Genomic DNA, 13,068 nt, shown 5'->3' on the forward strand with positions numbered 1-13,068 from the left:
CGGCCGCCACAGTTAGCAGTCGCATTAATTAATTATAATTAAGTTTTAGTTGACGCGACTGTGGAGCGGAGCGCGGGGGTAAGCAAGGCAGGTAGCTACGCGACTCGCATTTTGAGCATTACCGATATTATGCAGATTTCAATCCCCACCGCCCGTGTTACCACCCCTTGTCGTCGTCTTCACGACGTAGTTGCTGGTACAGTAGTCTTTCTCCCTTTCCTAGAAACCCCTCCACGAGCGTTTCCTCGCCCACTCTCCTTGGTCTCTTGTTCCCTCCATCATCCTCCAGGACACGCTTACTCCTCGTGCCACTTGCCAAGCGAGTCAGAGAATGAATTATTTACTTATTTACGGTACGTAAACGGAATCTCTGTAGTACCTCGTTCCCCGTCTATAGTGGAGGAGGAATTAAGACGGCGAGGCTGGCCCTCCCAGCCAAGGAAATTGGCTCAAGAGGGTGACAACCGCTGGACATGGTCGGTTTTAGAGAGAGAGAGAGAGAGAGAGGGAGAACTCTGGCGGATTGTCGAAAGTGAGTCAGACAAGTTGCTGATGAAGATTCCGTTTTATTGTTTAACTGAATAATTATAGCCTACCATGTGTTATTTATAACATAATATTTCGTAATGTTTGTTGGATTCAGTGTTTTACGCGTGACACTTGAAATAAATAAAAAATCCATATTCGTCTATCTCAATTTGAGCGACGAAATTTCACTATTGTACTATCTCACTGTATTAATAAATGTATTTATAGCAATCCAAATTTCGTGTATATATCTTCCTATATCTACTCAGAAGTTTCTTTGAAGATTTTCGTTTCTTCTGTTCTATGTTAATCCGTATATTCAAAAAGAGAAGAAGATATTTAAAATAATTATGTTAGATGAAATATTCAGCGATATCTTACACTTTGTTACTATTTCAACAGCGGCTTCATAAATATTAAACAAAAATACACTTAAATATATATACAAGCAATAAGACCATAAATGAAAAATTGCCAGACAACGAAAATTTATAATGAAATTCGCAATTGTAAATGAAAGAATAAATGAAGGAAACAATGTCGTCACATAGTAATAAAAGGTTTACAAAGATGTCTGAATTATTCCTCAATCTATTCCCTCATTTCGTCTTATTTACTCTTCGGCAAGCACGCGACAGCCGTGGCAGAAGCTGTCGCGTCACTCGGCAAGCAAGTCATAGAATTAATTACTTATGTACGGTGGATAAACGGGAGCACACGCGAGTTCCTGCGCACACTAGGGGATTCGAGCTTCCCAAAACAGCTCCTAACTCTCGTCGCTACCTGAGCAGATAAAATATCGCAAAATTTGTATCACATCGATTTGACTTTGTTCATTCATATAATATTGTTCTGTTCGTACATTCCATAGTTTGATTTTTAAAACTATGTTTTTTTCGTCACTTGCGGCACAATTCTATTCTTCTAAAAATACCCCAGGTTCGTGAAATAATATGGAAAAGTGGTTACAAGTACGTATCATTTTTCGTTTCAACGGCGTAGTAAACATTTTCTTAGAGCGTTAGAAATCTTTTTAAATTGTTAGGATGGGAATAAGAATGAAATTAAATAAATATAAATTCAAGGATGGCAACAGAGTTAAAATTGTAGCAGGTATGTAATGTACGTGCGTAATTCAGCGACACGTGCACTTCTGTTCGTATCTTGTTGCGTTTCCAATGATAAATTTACGAGGGTGCACATTTTCTTCGTTTTTCTTTCATTATCTACAATTATGGTAACTGCTTGTGTGGGTTGTTATAGATTGCTACAGGTTGCTGCATAATTTGTAGTATTTGAAATAATTGAGTAGCTTCTATACTAAATTTGTAGAAAATAAAGCATTTTCAGAGAAATCTCTTTGATAATTGAAACTAACTACATTTGGTTACGAAGGTTTACTTGTTTTTCCCTTAATCCTGAAGGTCTACTGGTTCTCAACTCTGGTAAATAGCACACAAGCTTGCCTAAGTAGTTCTTGCGTGGGTGGAAATAATTCATTTCAGAACATTTTGAATATCAATGCGATATCTTTTTCTGGCGTGTTGTCATCATTTCTTAAACATTCAAATATAGATCTAAGAAAATAACCTGTTTTATAAAAACTTTCTTATTACACGAGAAGGCCAAAAAAATTTTCCTATCCAAACGAACAAAAATATGTTCTTAGCTAAGGTTTAGTACTTTAACTAAGAAATCTAACAACAATACCACTCGGCATAATATACAAAGAGATATATCTAAGACCAAAACACTCACACTGAACAACGCAGCGGTAAAGAACTTTCTATCGAACGCGTTTCCATCTTCATCGAATCCTGGCACAGCGAAAGAGGGGTGAAACGCGGCGCAGAGGGTAGTCGCCAGCTCGGCAGCGAGCGCACGTCGTCGTAAGAAGCTGTTAATCTTCGGTAATAAACTGTATTTTCATTATAATACGGCATGAATATGCAACGGCGATAATGGCCTTAATATCCCGGCATGCATCTTCCTGTGCTTTACGAGCTGAGCCTCCTCTGCCGGAATTTGAGGCGTACTCACAGTGGATTTTGCGACGACGTTACTGCCAACGGTTGCCTGCCACCGCGTTGCCCTCCAGCAGCTCCTCTCTTCTCCGCCTTACCTTCAGCAGAATGGATTCGCGGCTTCTCGTCGCGCGATATTCGACTTCGCAAACGAATCATAAGCGTTTCCCTGTGGTTATCCAAACGTACCCAGCTACGACCTAACGATCCCGGTTATTTGGACGCAACCGCCGCACAATGCTGTTATAATTTTCAGTCACCATGTCGGTTTCGTTCCGAAACGAGATGAGTTGATGAAGCTACGCTCGGGAATTGTTTCGTAGGGCAGTAAAGAAACACTCCTACCAGCTTATTTCAGCAACCCGTCGTCGATGAAACGATATCTCAGGGTGAAATGTATTTAGTGTTTTAGCGTATAGATGTTTTCGGAATTTTCTTGCTCGCTTCGGCGTGAACAAGAATATTTGGAAACTTTTTCATTTGTTACCTTTTCGATGTTTTCTATATATACAGTATTGTTTGTATTTTTAATGATATTGATGATATCAAATCTAAATACACGTGTCCTTATACAACCATAAAATCCTATATTCCCCAAACTTGTAGATAATTGAGAAAGCGTGCGAAGCTTTATCTGCGATCACCAACTGGAATGAAGATCTTTGCACGAAAATACCAAAAATTGCAGCGTACTGTTTCAATCGTTTTCTTCTACGATTCAGTTAAAGCACATAACATTCCGAGACCGTGATCCTAGATTTCAAGCTCCTGAAGAAAGCCAGACTTCCCTCATGGTGCTTCGTACAAATGAGAGACGAGCGTTCGATCGGGAATTCGTGCTTGTAATGGGTGCGATACATTCAGCATCGCCGTTAATGCGGGGCAACTTAATGTAAGCAGCGAGCGAAGGAATAATAGTGGCCTAGCCTACGGACATTCATTTATCTTAGTTTATTGCCAACTGCGAGGAAACAAACACCGTTGGAATACGCAACGACGCGCCATTAACCTCCCAGTTGCTTTGCCCGGCTGAGCTTAACGGTTCGTCCCATACTTTTATTCCGACTGATTCTCTTTCTTCTTAATAATGGCTCGATGATACATCGTCATTTGTAGCTGCTTTCCTAATTGGTCTTCTATCGACGCGACTCTAACTTCGATTTTGCGCAGCGTTCAACCCTTCTACGTAGTACTTTGGGTCGGTTTCGATCCAGTTAAACAGCATTTGTTAAGTTTGAAGCAAATGCAAAAACAATAGTTGTTAATATGCTTAATTTCTAATTTCAATTTCATTCTAAGATTGTTAATAAAATAAAATATCCTTAACCATTCCATCTACCGAAACGAAATCGAGATTAGCAGCTTTTCTTGGAGATTTCTATTTTTATTAGAGATATAGTATATAAAAATGACATTGAAAATTAATACTAGAACTACTGATACTATAATAATAATAATAATAAATATAAGGAATGCAAGGAAAATGATGATTTCTTTGCCAAAGAATGTTGTATGATCTGAATGGTGAAAGTTTATGTACTCTGTCTATATGATGCTCTGTGAGGTTTGTCAACAAGTGAAGTTATGTGTAATGAAAGTTATCATGCTCATGAAGCAAATCATTTTGTAAATTTAAGAAACATTAAATGATATAAAAAAATAGCCGATCTGCAGATAAGGAAACTATTCTTTATTCCGGGACACTTACAAAATTTACTAGTATTTTTATAAAATGGATTACGAACTTCTATTTCAAATTCTATCATATTCTCTCGATATAATTACAGTTTTCGACTTTTATTCCGCTGTGAATGTAAGATTAGCTCGAACTATACGCAAAAGAGGCGCCGTTAAATTTCGTCGATATTTTTGCAAGATGATAGCAACGTTTCAGCGAAATACCAATTCCAGGGAAATCCTTTTCGCTATAATTAACTTCCGTAACAATTTTCATAGCCTTTTTGTTTTTCTATTTCATCGAACATTCGCTGTCCATACATTTTGATTACATTCGAAAAAAAAAACCATTCGCAATCGGGTCTGCTCCGTTCAGAAAGAGAGAGAGAGACGGACTGACCGACAGACAGACAGAAATAGAGGTGTGTGTGTGTGTGTGTGTGTGTGCGCGCGCGCGCGCGCGTGTGTGTGTGAGTGAGTGAGTGAGTGAGTGAGTGAGTGAATGAGTGAGTGAGTGAGTGAGTGAGTGAGTGAGTGAGTGAGTGAGTGAGAGAGAGTGAGAGAGAGAGAGAGGGAGGGAGGGAGCAAAGCATCGAACAAGCGACCCAAACAACCGATTCTCTAAATCACGAAAAGCTAGCATAACAAAAGATCGAACGAAGGGTGAAAGAGGCATGTGGAGGATGGTTGGGCGGCCGGTGAAGGGCAGTCGAGGGCGCGCGACACAGGATTCGAGAGACGAAATCGAACAGCGATCGGTCGAGGCGGCGGGGTAATTAGCGTCCATCGCTGTTTCGCATCGGGCGCGTTGTACTCCGGCGAAACAAATTAGACCGTGGCGCGTCGCACGAGCGAATAAATTTAGGGAATGTTTCGGCTTTGGAACAACGAACAGAGACGGTCACAGAGACCTGTGCACTGGAGGAACGAGAGAACGAAAATGAACGAGAAAAAGAACGAATAAACGAAAGCATGGCAAGTAGAATAAAACAGAAAAAAAATAAGAGAAGAAAAAGTAGGAAAAAAAGCAGAGAAGAAACAGAAAAATATAAAAAGAACACGAGGAGGTAGAGGGAAAAGAAAAATCCGGTAGGAGAAAATGTTTCTGGCACAGGATATAATGGACGCATTGCACACGAATATAATGAGATTTTACAGTGCAATTCACATAAAGCATTGGAAACAACAAAAGCTTTAGGGGCTGAAGGGGGCGAACGGGGTTGGTGGGGGTTGAGGGTGTAGCGCGATAAAAATGCCTGCGCCTAAACACATTATTTCTACCGTATCCCGCGCTTTTGCTCTCTCTACCCCGTATTACCAACCCCCTTTTCATCCCTTTCCCTGATATACCGCGATCTCTGAATGCAGACTGTTACCCTTTACCACCACCACCACCACCACCACCACCACCTCGAGGCCACTTGTTCGCCCTCTTTTTATTTTTTCCCTCTTTCATTCTCTCTTTTTTTATATGTCTCTTATTAACTGAGGTTGGTTTCGAATGTGCCATACAGACAAGCACGTGGAATCGGAGTTATCCCGCAGGATACGCGTAAAACGTGTCTCATTAACGGTGCTTGGGCACTCGTCACTTTCTTTGACGATGCCGATTACCTCTCGAAAACGCAGCGGTTACTCTTCGCGAAACACAAACAGCGGTGGCCCGATGTGGTCGGGGCACATTTTTGATGATGGGAACAGGGATTTAAATGCTGATAATTACGCTCGTATATATCGCGCGGGGTAGGAAAAACGCCGGGACGGGAGGATCAAAGAGAGATACGCGACCCAGCCGCGCATCGCGATCGGATGCGTTTTTCGCGTTTCGAGCAATCTCAATTAACTCGGTGAAAATAAAAAAAAAAAAGAAATGCATGTGTATAGTTGTACGGGGGAGCCACTTTTATTCGACTGTCCTCGATATACGTGTCAGACATTTCTCGAATGTTTCTGTTCCACGAACGTGATTTATGCACAGGCTCTATCTGTTTGGAAATTAAAACGTGAAAGCGTTCTGGATCGGCTGGCTACTACGAACATAAAGAGTTAAAGAAGTCATGTATAGCAATATATGGATATTATACGCGATATTTGTGAAGTGTAGAAAGAAATGGTAAGTTCTTTTTCATAATATTTACTGAAAATTTGCTGGCATGTGATACGACCAATTGTTATATCAATGAAATTATATTATTCAACGATTTTACCTCTAGTTTTATTCATTTTCTCAATTGAACTAATCGGTTTCTCGATATGATGTTGGCCTACTAACGCAGAACTAAAATGGGTTAATGATATCATTCATTCATTATCTTCAAACTTCAAAATTTACTAAATGATCTAATATTACTATAAAATTATGTATAATTAATTGGTCAAAAATGAAGGAACCAATATAAAGGAAATAGAAGATAGGATCTGAATTTTGGGTGAATCACGACGCCCGGATAGATCCGTCGGACAAACAAGTGCCTAACTCTATTCACCTGTTTTTTTTTTCACCGAACCATTTCCGGACCTTCGACTCTGAATACCCTTTGAACGCTGTCCAATAGGGAATGGGACGGTTGAAAGCGAGCGGACAGCTACAGGGACCACGACAGACAGAGAGACACGAGTGCAAGAGAAACAGAATAGAGAGAGAAAGGTGAAAAGCAGCGAAAAAGGGAAGAGAAACGATCGCGGATAGTCGGTTGACGAACAGAGACAGAAGTAGCAGGTGTAGCAGAGGAAGATAAAAAAGATTGGAGGGTGCGTTTTGTCGCGTCGCCGATAAATTTTGAATGCACCCGCCGGCGGAATTAGTAGCCTGTTGGGTAATGATCAAAAAAATTATAAACAAAAGATTCCACGGATGGTGAGCCTTTTTCGTGGATCAACGAGGCAAGCGGAGAACGCTTGGCGAAAAGCTTTGACGGTGGCACACGGTTCCACACCCGACCCAGGCTCCCGTTGCTGCCCAAACCTACCGGGCACACTATATTTAAAAATCGGCGCGCTCTCCCGGAAACTTTCTCCACAAAGGGTAGGGGCCAACCGTTTACATCGAGTTTATTAAAATCGACTACTAGCGAAATATAAACCGTCAACCGGAACGTGGACGCGTTTGGGTTCCAACGGAGAATATCCCGGTTTCGTGTCCTTATCTAGCCGTCTCTGACTTCGATCGATATATCCATCATCGATATTGGTATTTAGAGTATTTAAAATTTGGATTTTTTATATATAGAATTTCAAATATTTGAATTTTAAATATGTGAAATTTTGAATATTTGAATACTTCGTATTGAATTCTTGAAGCTTTTAATATATAGGATATAATTGAACATTTGAAATATGAATTTTCAAAACATCTGACTCTTGCCTTTGAATACAGAAAAAAGCTGTAGACTTCGATTCGTTTCATCACTATTGCAATTTTTTCTATATTAAAATATCTACCAATTGATCATCGTAAATTTCTATTTCAATCCATACAATCATAAAGCGATATAATCTACGCGATTGTTTCCACGACGACTATATCTCGATCACTAAAATCCACTAATTCGCGCGTGCATTGAAACGAAAAGGAAGAAAGTACAAAAACTCAAACATCTCGCGTAAATAATGTTCGATGATAGGAAGAAAGCGATATACGGGCAAGAGAGAACAAAAAGATACGTGAAAAAACAGACAAAAAAAGAAAAAATAAACCTATCGTATATCGACAAAAAGCACAGATACATAAGGTAGGCTTATCCGTAGCCTGCGTCAGCTTTCAAATGCGATTGATACGTACGGTGGATGATGCCGACGCCGGTCGTGCTCGTAAATCCGCCCACCAACGCTACAGACAGAGAGAGATTCATTATTTTTAATTAAACAAAACAATAATACGGTTATTAATTGATTAATTAAACATCACGTATGCATTACGTTGTTCCATCAACGGCCGCCGTCGGTTAATCCATCCCTTTTCGACCCCTTTCGGACGCTCGCCGTTTATTACGCCGACTTTTATGCCCGCGGACGGAGAGTTTTGCAGAAGCGACGCACGAAAGGGGTGGCACAGGGGCGGAAAGGGGATGCGTAGGTGGTGGTACAGGGTCGGCAAAAGGGGGAGTGAATCAGGACGGGCAGGGGCTGGAGGCGAGGGGAGAAAAAAAATTTCGTTCGCTCGCTATCATTGTGTTTGTCCGGTCGGCCGTGATCGCGACGCGGGTTTTATCAATACCACCGTTTTCGGCGGGATAATAGCCTGATTTTTTGCCCGCGTCGCCGCGTTCACCACTCCTCATCGATCGGTAAATTTAATGAAGTTGTATCAGTTATCGACCCGCTCCGGTTTTTCTTGCAATTTTAGTAATTAATTTCTCGATTTAGCGTTGACGTCAGTGGAACATGCGCAACTTTCCTGACCATGTCTCTGTTAAATTTAAGGGCAACCATCCCATTCTACCATCCGTTTTACTAATAGCAATCCTAATAACAATTCCTTGTTATAATTTGTTTGTCTACGGTTTAGATTTGAATATTTCATTTTGATAGGATAGTAATTTATTGATGCTTTCAGTAAATTACTTGATTATTCTTCAAAAGAAAATTGATCAACGTTATAAATTGGAAAATGAAAAAAGGTGTATTTTTACAATTTGGAATTTATTACTGTTTGTCCCATCTTCTTGCGATAAATGAGTTTATGAAATAAAATCATTTATTACAAAAACTATAATTGATCAGTTTATCTTCTGAGAGATTCATAAGAGCCGTTCAGAAGCTATACTGATTAACTCCATGATTTGAATATCAGAGAATACATTCACTGATTAACTCGATATACTGAAAAGAGGAAAAACGAACTTATGAAAATAAGCAATGTCTTTGTTGGGATCAATTGAACATTAATTGTACACTTAGATAATGACATTGAAAAATTTACAAAAAATTATGTATCAATACGTCTCCTAAGATATTCATACCGTAACCAGACTAACTTCATCAATAGCAATCTTACACTGTAGATATTAATTCCAGAATTTCATAAATTAACCCCTTCGCTGTAGAACCCATGTGTCGTATGTGCGTACGAAAGACTATAAGTTGTTAAGATTTATAATTGTCACGACGATACATGAATCGTTATATATTTTCTATTTTAAATATTCGATAAATAATTATATTCAAAATCTACAAGGAACCAATTTTTTTTTAATTTTGTAACATAGTGATTATAGCACGCTACCGTTTTAATCTACAGTGACAAGATTACAATGACCAAGGAAGAAGCTGCACCCTCGCGAATGTTCCTTTGCTTTTCCTACTAAATCGCATTATAATCTCTAGAGTTGGCAGCTTAACGAACGAAATTCTTTTTCTAACGAAAAAGGAAAAAGAGGAGACGTACAAAGAAACGACGGGAAGTCAATGTAACAAAGTTAGTCGAGCCATTCAAGAATATATATCCAGCAACACACCGGTAACGCTCGCGGCGTGCATCTAATTAACGTCGATCGCGACGGGTCGCCGACGATGCCGGGGTTAAAAACAGTGGAAAAACGTCGTTTGCGCCTTAATATCATGGAAAACGATCACACGGCACAATGACGTTTGAGACTGTAACCAGCTCATAATGGCGGCAGCGGCTCGCCGTTGGCCGCGATAATAACATTAAGCTTTATTTAGGTGAAATTCAACTTTAAAACGTGACTCGCGGTAATTATGCGAGAGTGAAACAATGCCCGTTGGTGGCCTGGCCTCGCATGATATACGTCTGCGGGTTTTTGCAAGACAAAGGCGTTTTATATCGCGCGCATTCGCCGCCCGCAACTTGCACGCGGTTTTGTACCTTCGGCCGCGCGCGTCACAGGAAGTTTATGCACTTCACGCGCGCGCGCCCGCAACTCGCGCTACGTTTGAGAATTGCCATTACGAACAAAGCTCCTGCGTTGTTCTTTTTTAAATTACGGACTCTGTTCGGCCTGCTTTCGTTTCTAGGCCGGGATATTATGTTTAAGCGTTGAGATTTCGTGCGAGCTCCAGGTGTTCCAATTTATTGTTAATTCGCGGCTTGGATATTTTGAGATTTGAAATTTGAAATTTATAAAATAATAATTCTCAAAGACGATATTTTTTATAGAAGAAAAGGTGTACCTTTCTGCATAGAGTAACAGTCCGTATGTGATTTATCAATACAAAAGATTTGTCTGGATTGTTGTTCTAGTGATTATGACGCAATACAATTGTATTTAAATCATAACATATTTTCGGTAGAAGAACGAAACTTGTTTGAATTACACATAAAAAAATCCCTTTATCTTGCAATACCAACTTTACTGTGTATAAAGCCATCTTTATGAGATAGAATAAACCTCCACGTTTCACATTCTGCCATTATCCCGATTGTAATAAGGATAGTAACCAATGTATGTTTCATTAAGATTTAGAACCATTTAGAAGCAACAGACCTTTCTTTCCTAATTAGATTTTGAGTATTTAAATACAAAACAACGAGATATGTACATAAACATCGACTAATCTCTGCTAAGAATCCGAAATATTTTTAATTTCATATGAAACGAATCTAGTGTATTATCTTACAGCTCGTTCGCATTATTCGTGTCATAAAATTTAATCCCAACTTCACTTTGCGCGAATATAAACTTTTGTAGGAAATATAATAAAAAGAAAAGGAACGTGAATGTACATATTGTAAGCTGATAGAGTTAGTTAAAGTCCCTGGATTTCTCATTCTATCATTATTCCGATTATAATAAGCATAATACAAATGTATTTTATGCGACACGTTATTTGGGCAAGTTTAAAAAAACGTTCTATGAATAACACGGATTAAAAGTTCAGTTTAAGAATCTGGCAGCTGGCAGATACAATGGGGTTACCCGTTAAAAATCTGTTGGCAAAGGTGAACAACAAAACGCGAAACAGAACGAATGCGTGATAGTTTTAAATATGTAGTATTAATTCTACGCGGAATTATTATACTTTATCGCGGAAAAGTAATGAGGGAACCGTGAAAAAGCGTAACGAGTCGAGGGAGAAAAAGTCGTGTGTTTACCAAATTATTGTCAAAAAAAAAGAAGAAAAAGAAATCGCTTTCTTTCACGCGGTGGCGGTCGCTTTGCTGTTTGACTTTTCTAATTATGAATTCGAGCGTTCTATTGGAACGCTTTCGCGGAAGGAGTCGCAAAGAACGTGTCAGAAATTACGTAACCCTCTTTTATATTTTTCCTCTTTCTTCCCTTCCTTTCCTCCCCCTTCCCACTCTCTTTTTTCTTCCTTTTAATTGAAAGCGTAGCAACGAATTTAATTACAACGATGTCCATACAAAGTTTTCTTTCAAGCTGACTGTGAGCCACGTTAATTAATTACAGAATATAAATGCAACTTCTCGCGTTTAGTTACTTACGAGAGACAAAAAATTAATACGACATAATTTCGATGAATTTCCCAAACCGAAAAGAAACGCGAAAGGGAGTCGAAACAAGAAACAAGGAAGTCCAATGAAGAAACGGAATGTGAAAGAAAATATATCGAAATTTGTAATTTTCTAATGGAGATTTACGCTAATCTACGATTTAATTTCACTATTATCCCGATACTTTTACTTAAGCTGGAAAATACTGTAGAATCGGTGTATAACGCGAGCGGAACGGTGTACTTAGTCGGTGTTCAACAATCTCGCAATTACTGCTTGCAACGATAACACGTTTCAAAATAACAGCTTTTCACGCCGACCCTTCGACGAGCTAACAGTGTCGCTATTGTTAAGCAATATCCCTAATGCGGTGTCAATTCATAAATAGCCGCACACTAGCACGCGCTGTACGCACGGCTTGCTGGCCAATGCGACATTCCTGTAAATGACGACCATCGACGAGCCTGTATAACTGGACGTTACACGGCCAGCACATAAACGTTGCCTCCGCCAATCGGTGGACAGTAATTACGCGTTATGCGTTCGACAGCGATTCAACCCTTTGGTTGAAAAAGAAAATTTCGCGCCACGCGGTAACCACCAATGGACAACGGTAAAATCTTCCTCGCGTTCCCCGTGCATTATAGTTTTTCAAATAAAATGAATATCGAGATACTACTTTCCTATTAAATCGAAAATTACAATATGTATTCATAGAGCATTGAACAAATGGAAGTGTAAAAAGAAAAAAAAGAAGGATGTCAAAATTATGGATTAACAGATGAAATGAAATGGAATTTATTTGTGAATGTTTTCTATATATGTATTTTAATATATTTGGTAAGTATTAAACGTAGTAATTTAAGCGAATACCGTTACAATTCTATCAGATTTATATTATAATTCTGTGTTTTTCATTTTGATTTTGTAGTCATTCTTCCATCATTAATCTCCACCCTATCAAATTTATAATTCCTATTCAGCTTATCCAATTCCATCTCATTCCCACATTATCTACCCTTATTTATCTTTATCTTACCCAATTCTCCTCTAACTTTCTTATCTACCATATAACGGTGCTCTCGTCCCCCTAACCAATAAATGACACCTTCAGAAACCAGCCCTAATATCTAAAAAATTCACTCCTAACAAATAGAGTCCTTTAAAATTTCGTAAAGCGAAAACACGCTTATTTACTTCTGCTAGGCCATGATCGCATGGACGACAAACTAATTTCCAGTCTCTCGAAACCCTAATGGCCCAGGGCGCGTTTAATTCGCTTGGCCGCGGAAAAAAGTTAGACGCCGCCGTGTAGACGTGGACACGGCAAATTTGTTTATCGGCGTGCGAGCGTCGGGGGCATTAATACGCGGGGCGTCAGCGATAACCATTCTCAATATCCATAATTATTATCAGCGGCGGGAG

General features: G+C 39.4%; 1 protein-coding gene across 4 annotated transcripts in view; it reads right to left on the reverse strand.

The window, feature by feature from the left end:
* LOC100741939 (POU domain, class 6, transcription factor 1) overlaps positions 1-13,068 on the reverse strand; it is a 218,579-nt gene that overhangs the window by 48,540 nt on the left and 156,971 nt on the right. For 3 of the 4 annotated variants that reach the window (XM_033320178.1, XM_003488630.4, XM_033320179.1), the window contains one exon: positions 8,011-8,058. The exons of the other annotated variant lie outside the window; for it this stretch is intronic. In XM_033320178.1, coding sequence (XP_033176069.1) covers positions 8,011-8,058 — 48 coding nt within the window. The remainder of the gene's footprint in view (positions 1-8,010; positions 8,059-13,068) is intronic. 4 annotated transcript variants of the gene reach the window in all.

The sequence above is a fragment of the Bombus impatiens genome, unplaced genomic scaffold (genome assembly GCF_000188095.3).
Source record: "Bombus impatiens unplaced genomic scaffold, BIMP_2.2 scf_0257, whole genome shotgun sequence".
Classification (NCBI taxonomy): Eukaryota; Metazoa; Arthropoda; class Insecta; order Hymenoptera; family Apidae; genus Bombus; species Bombus impatiens.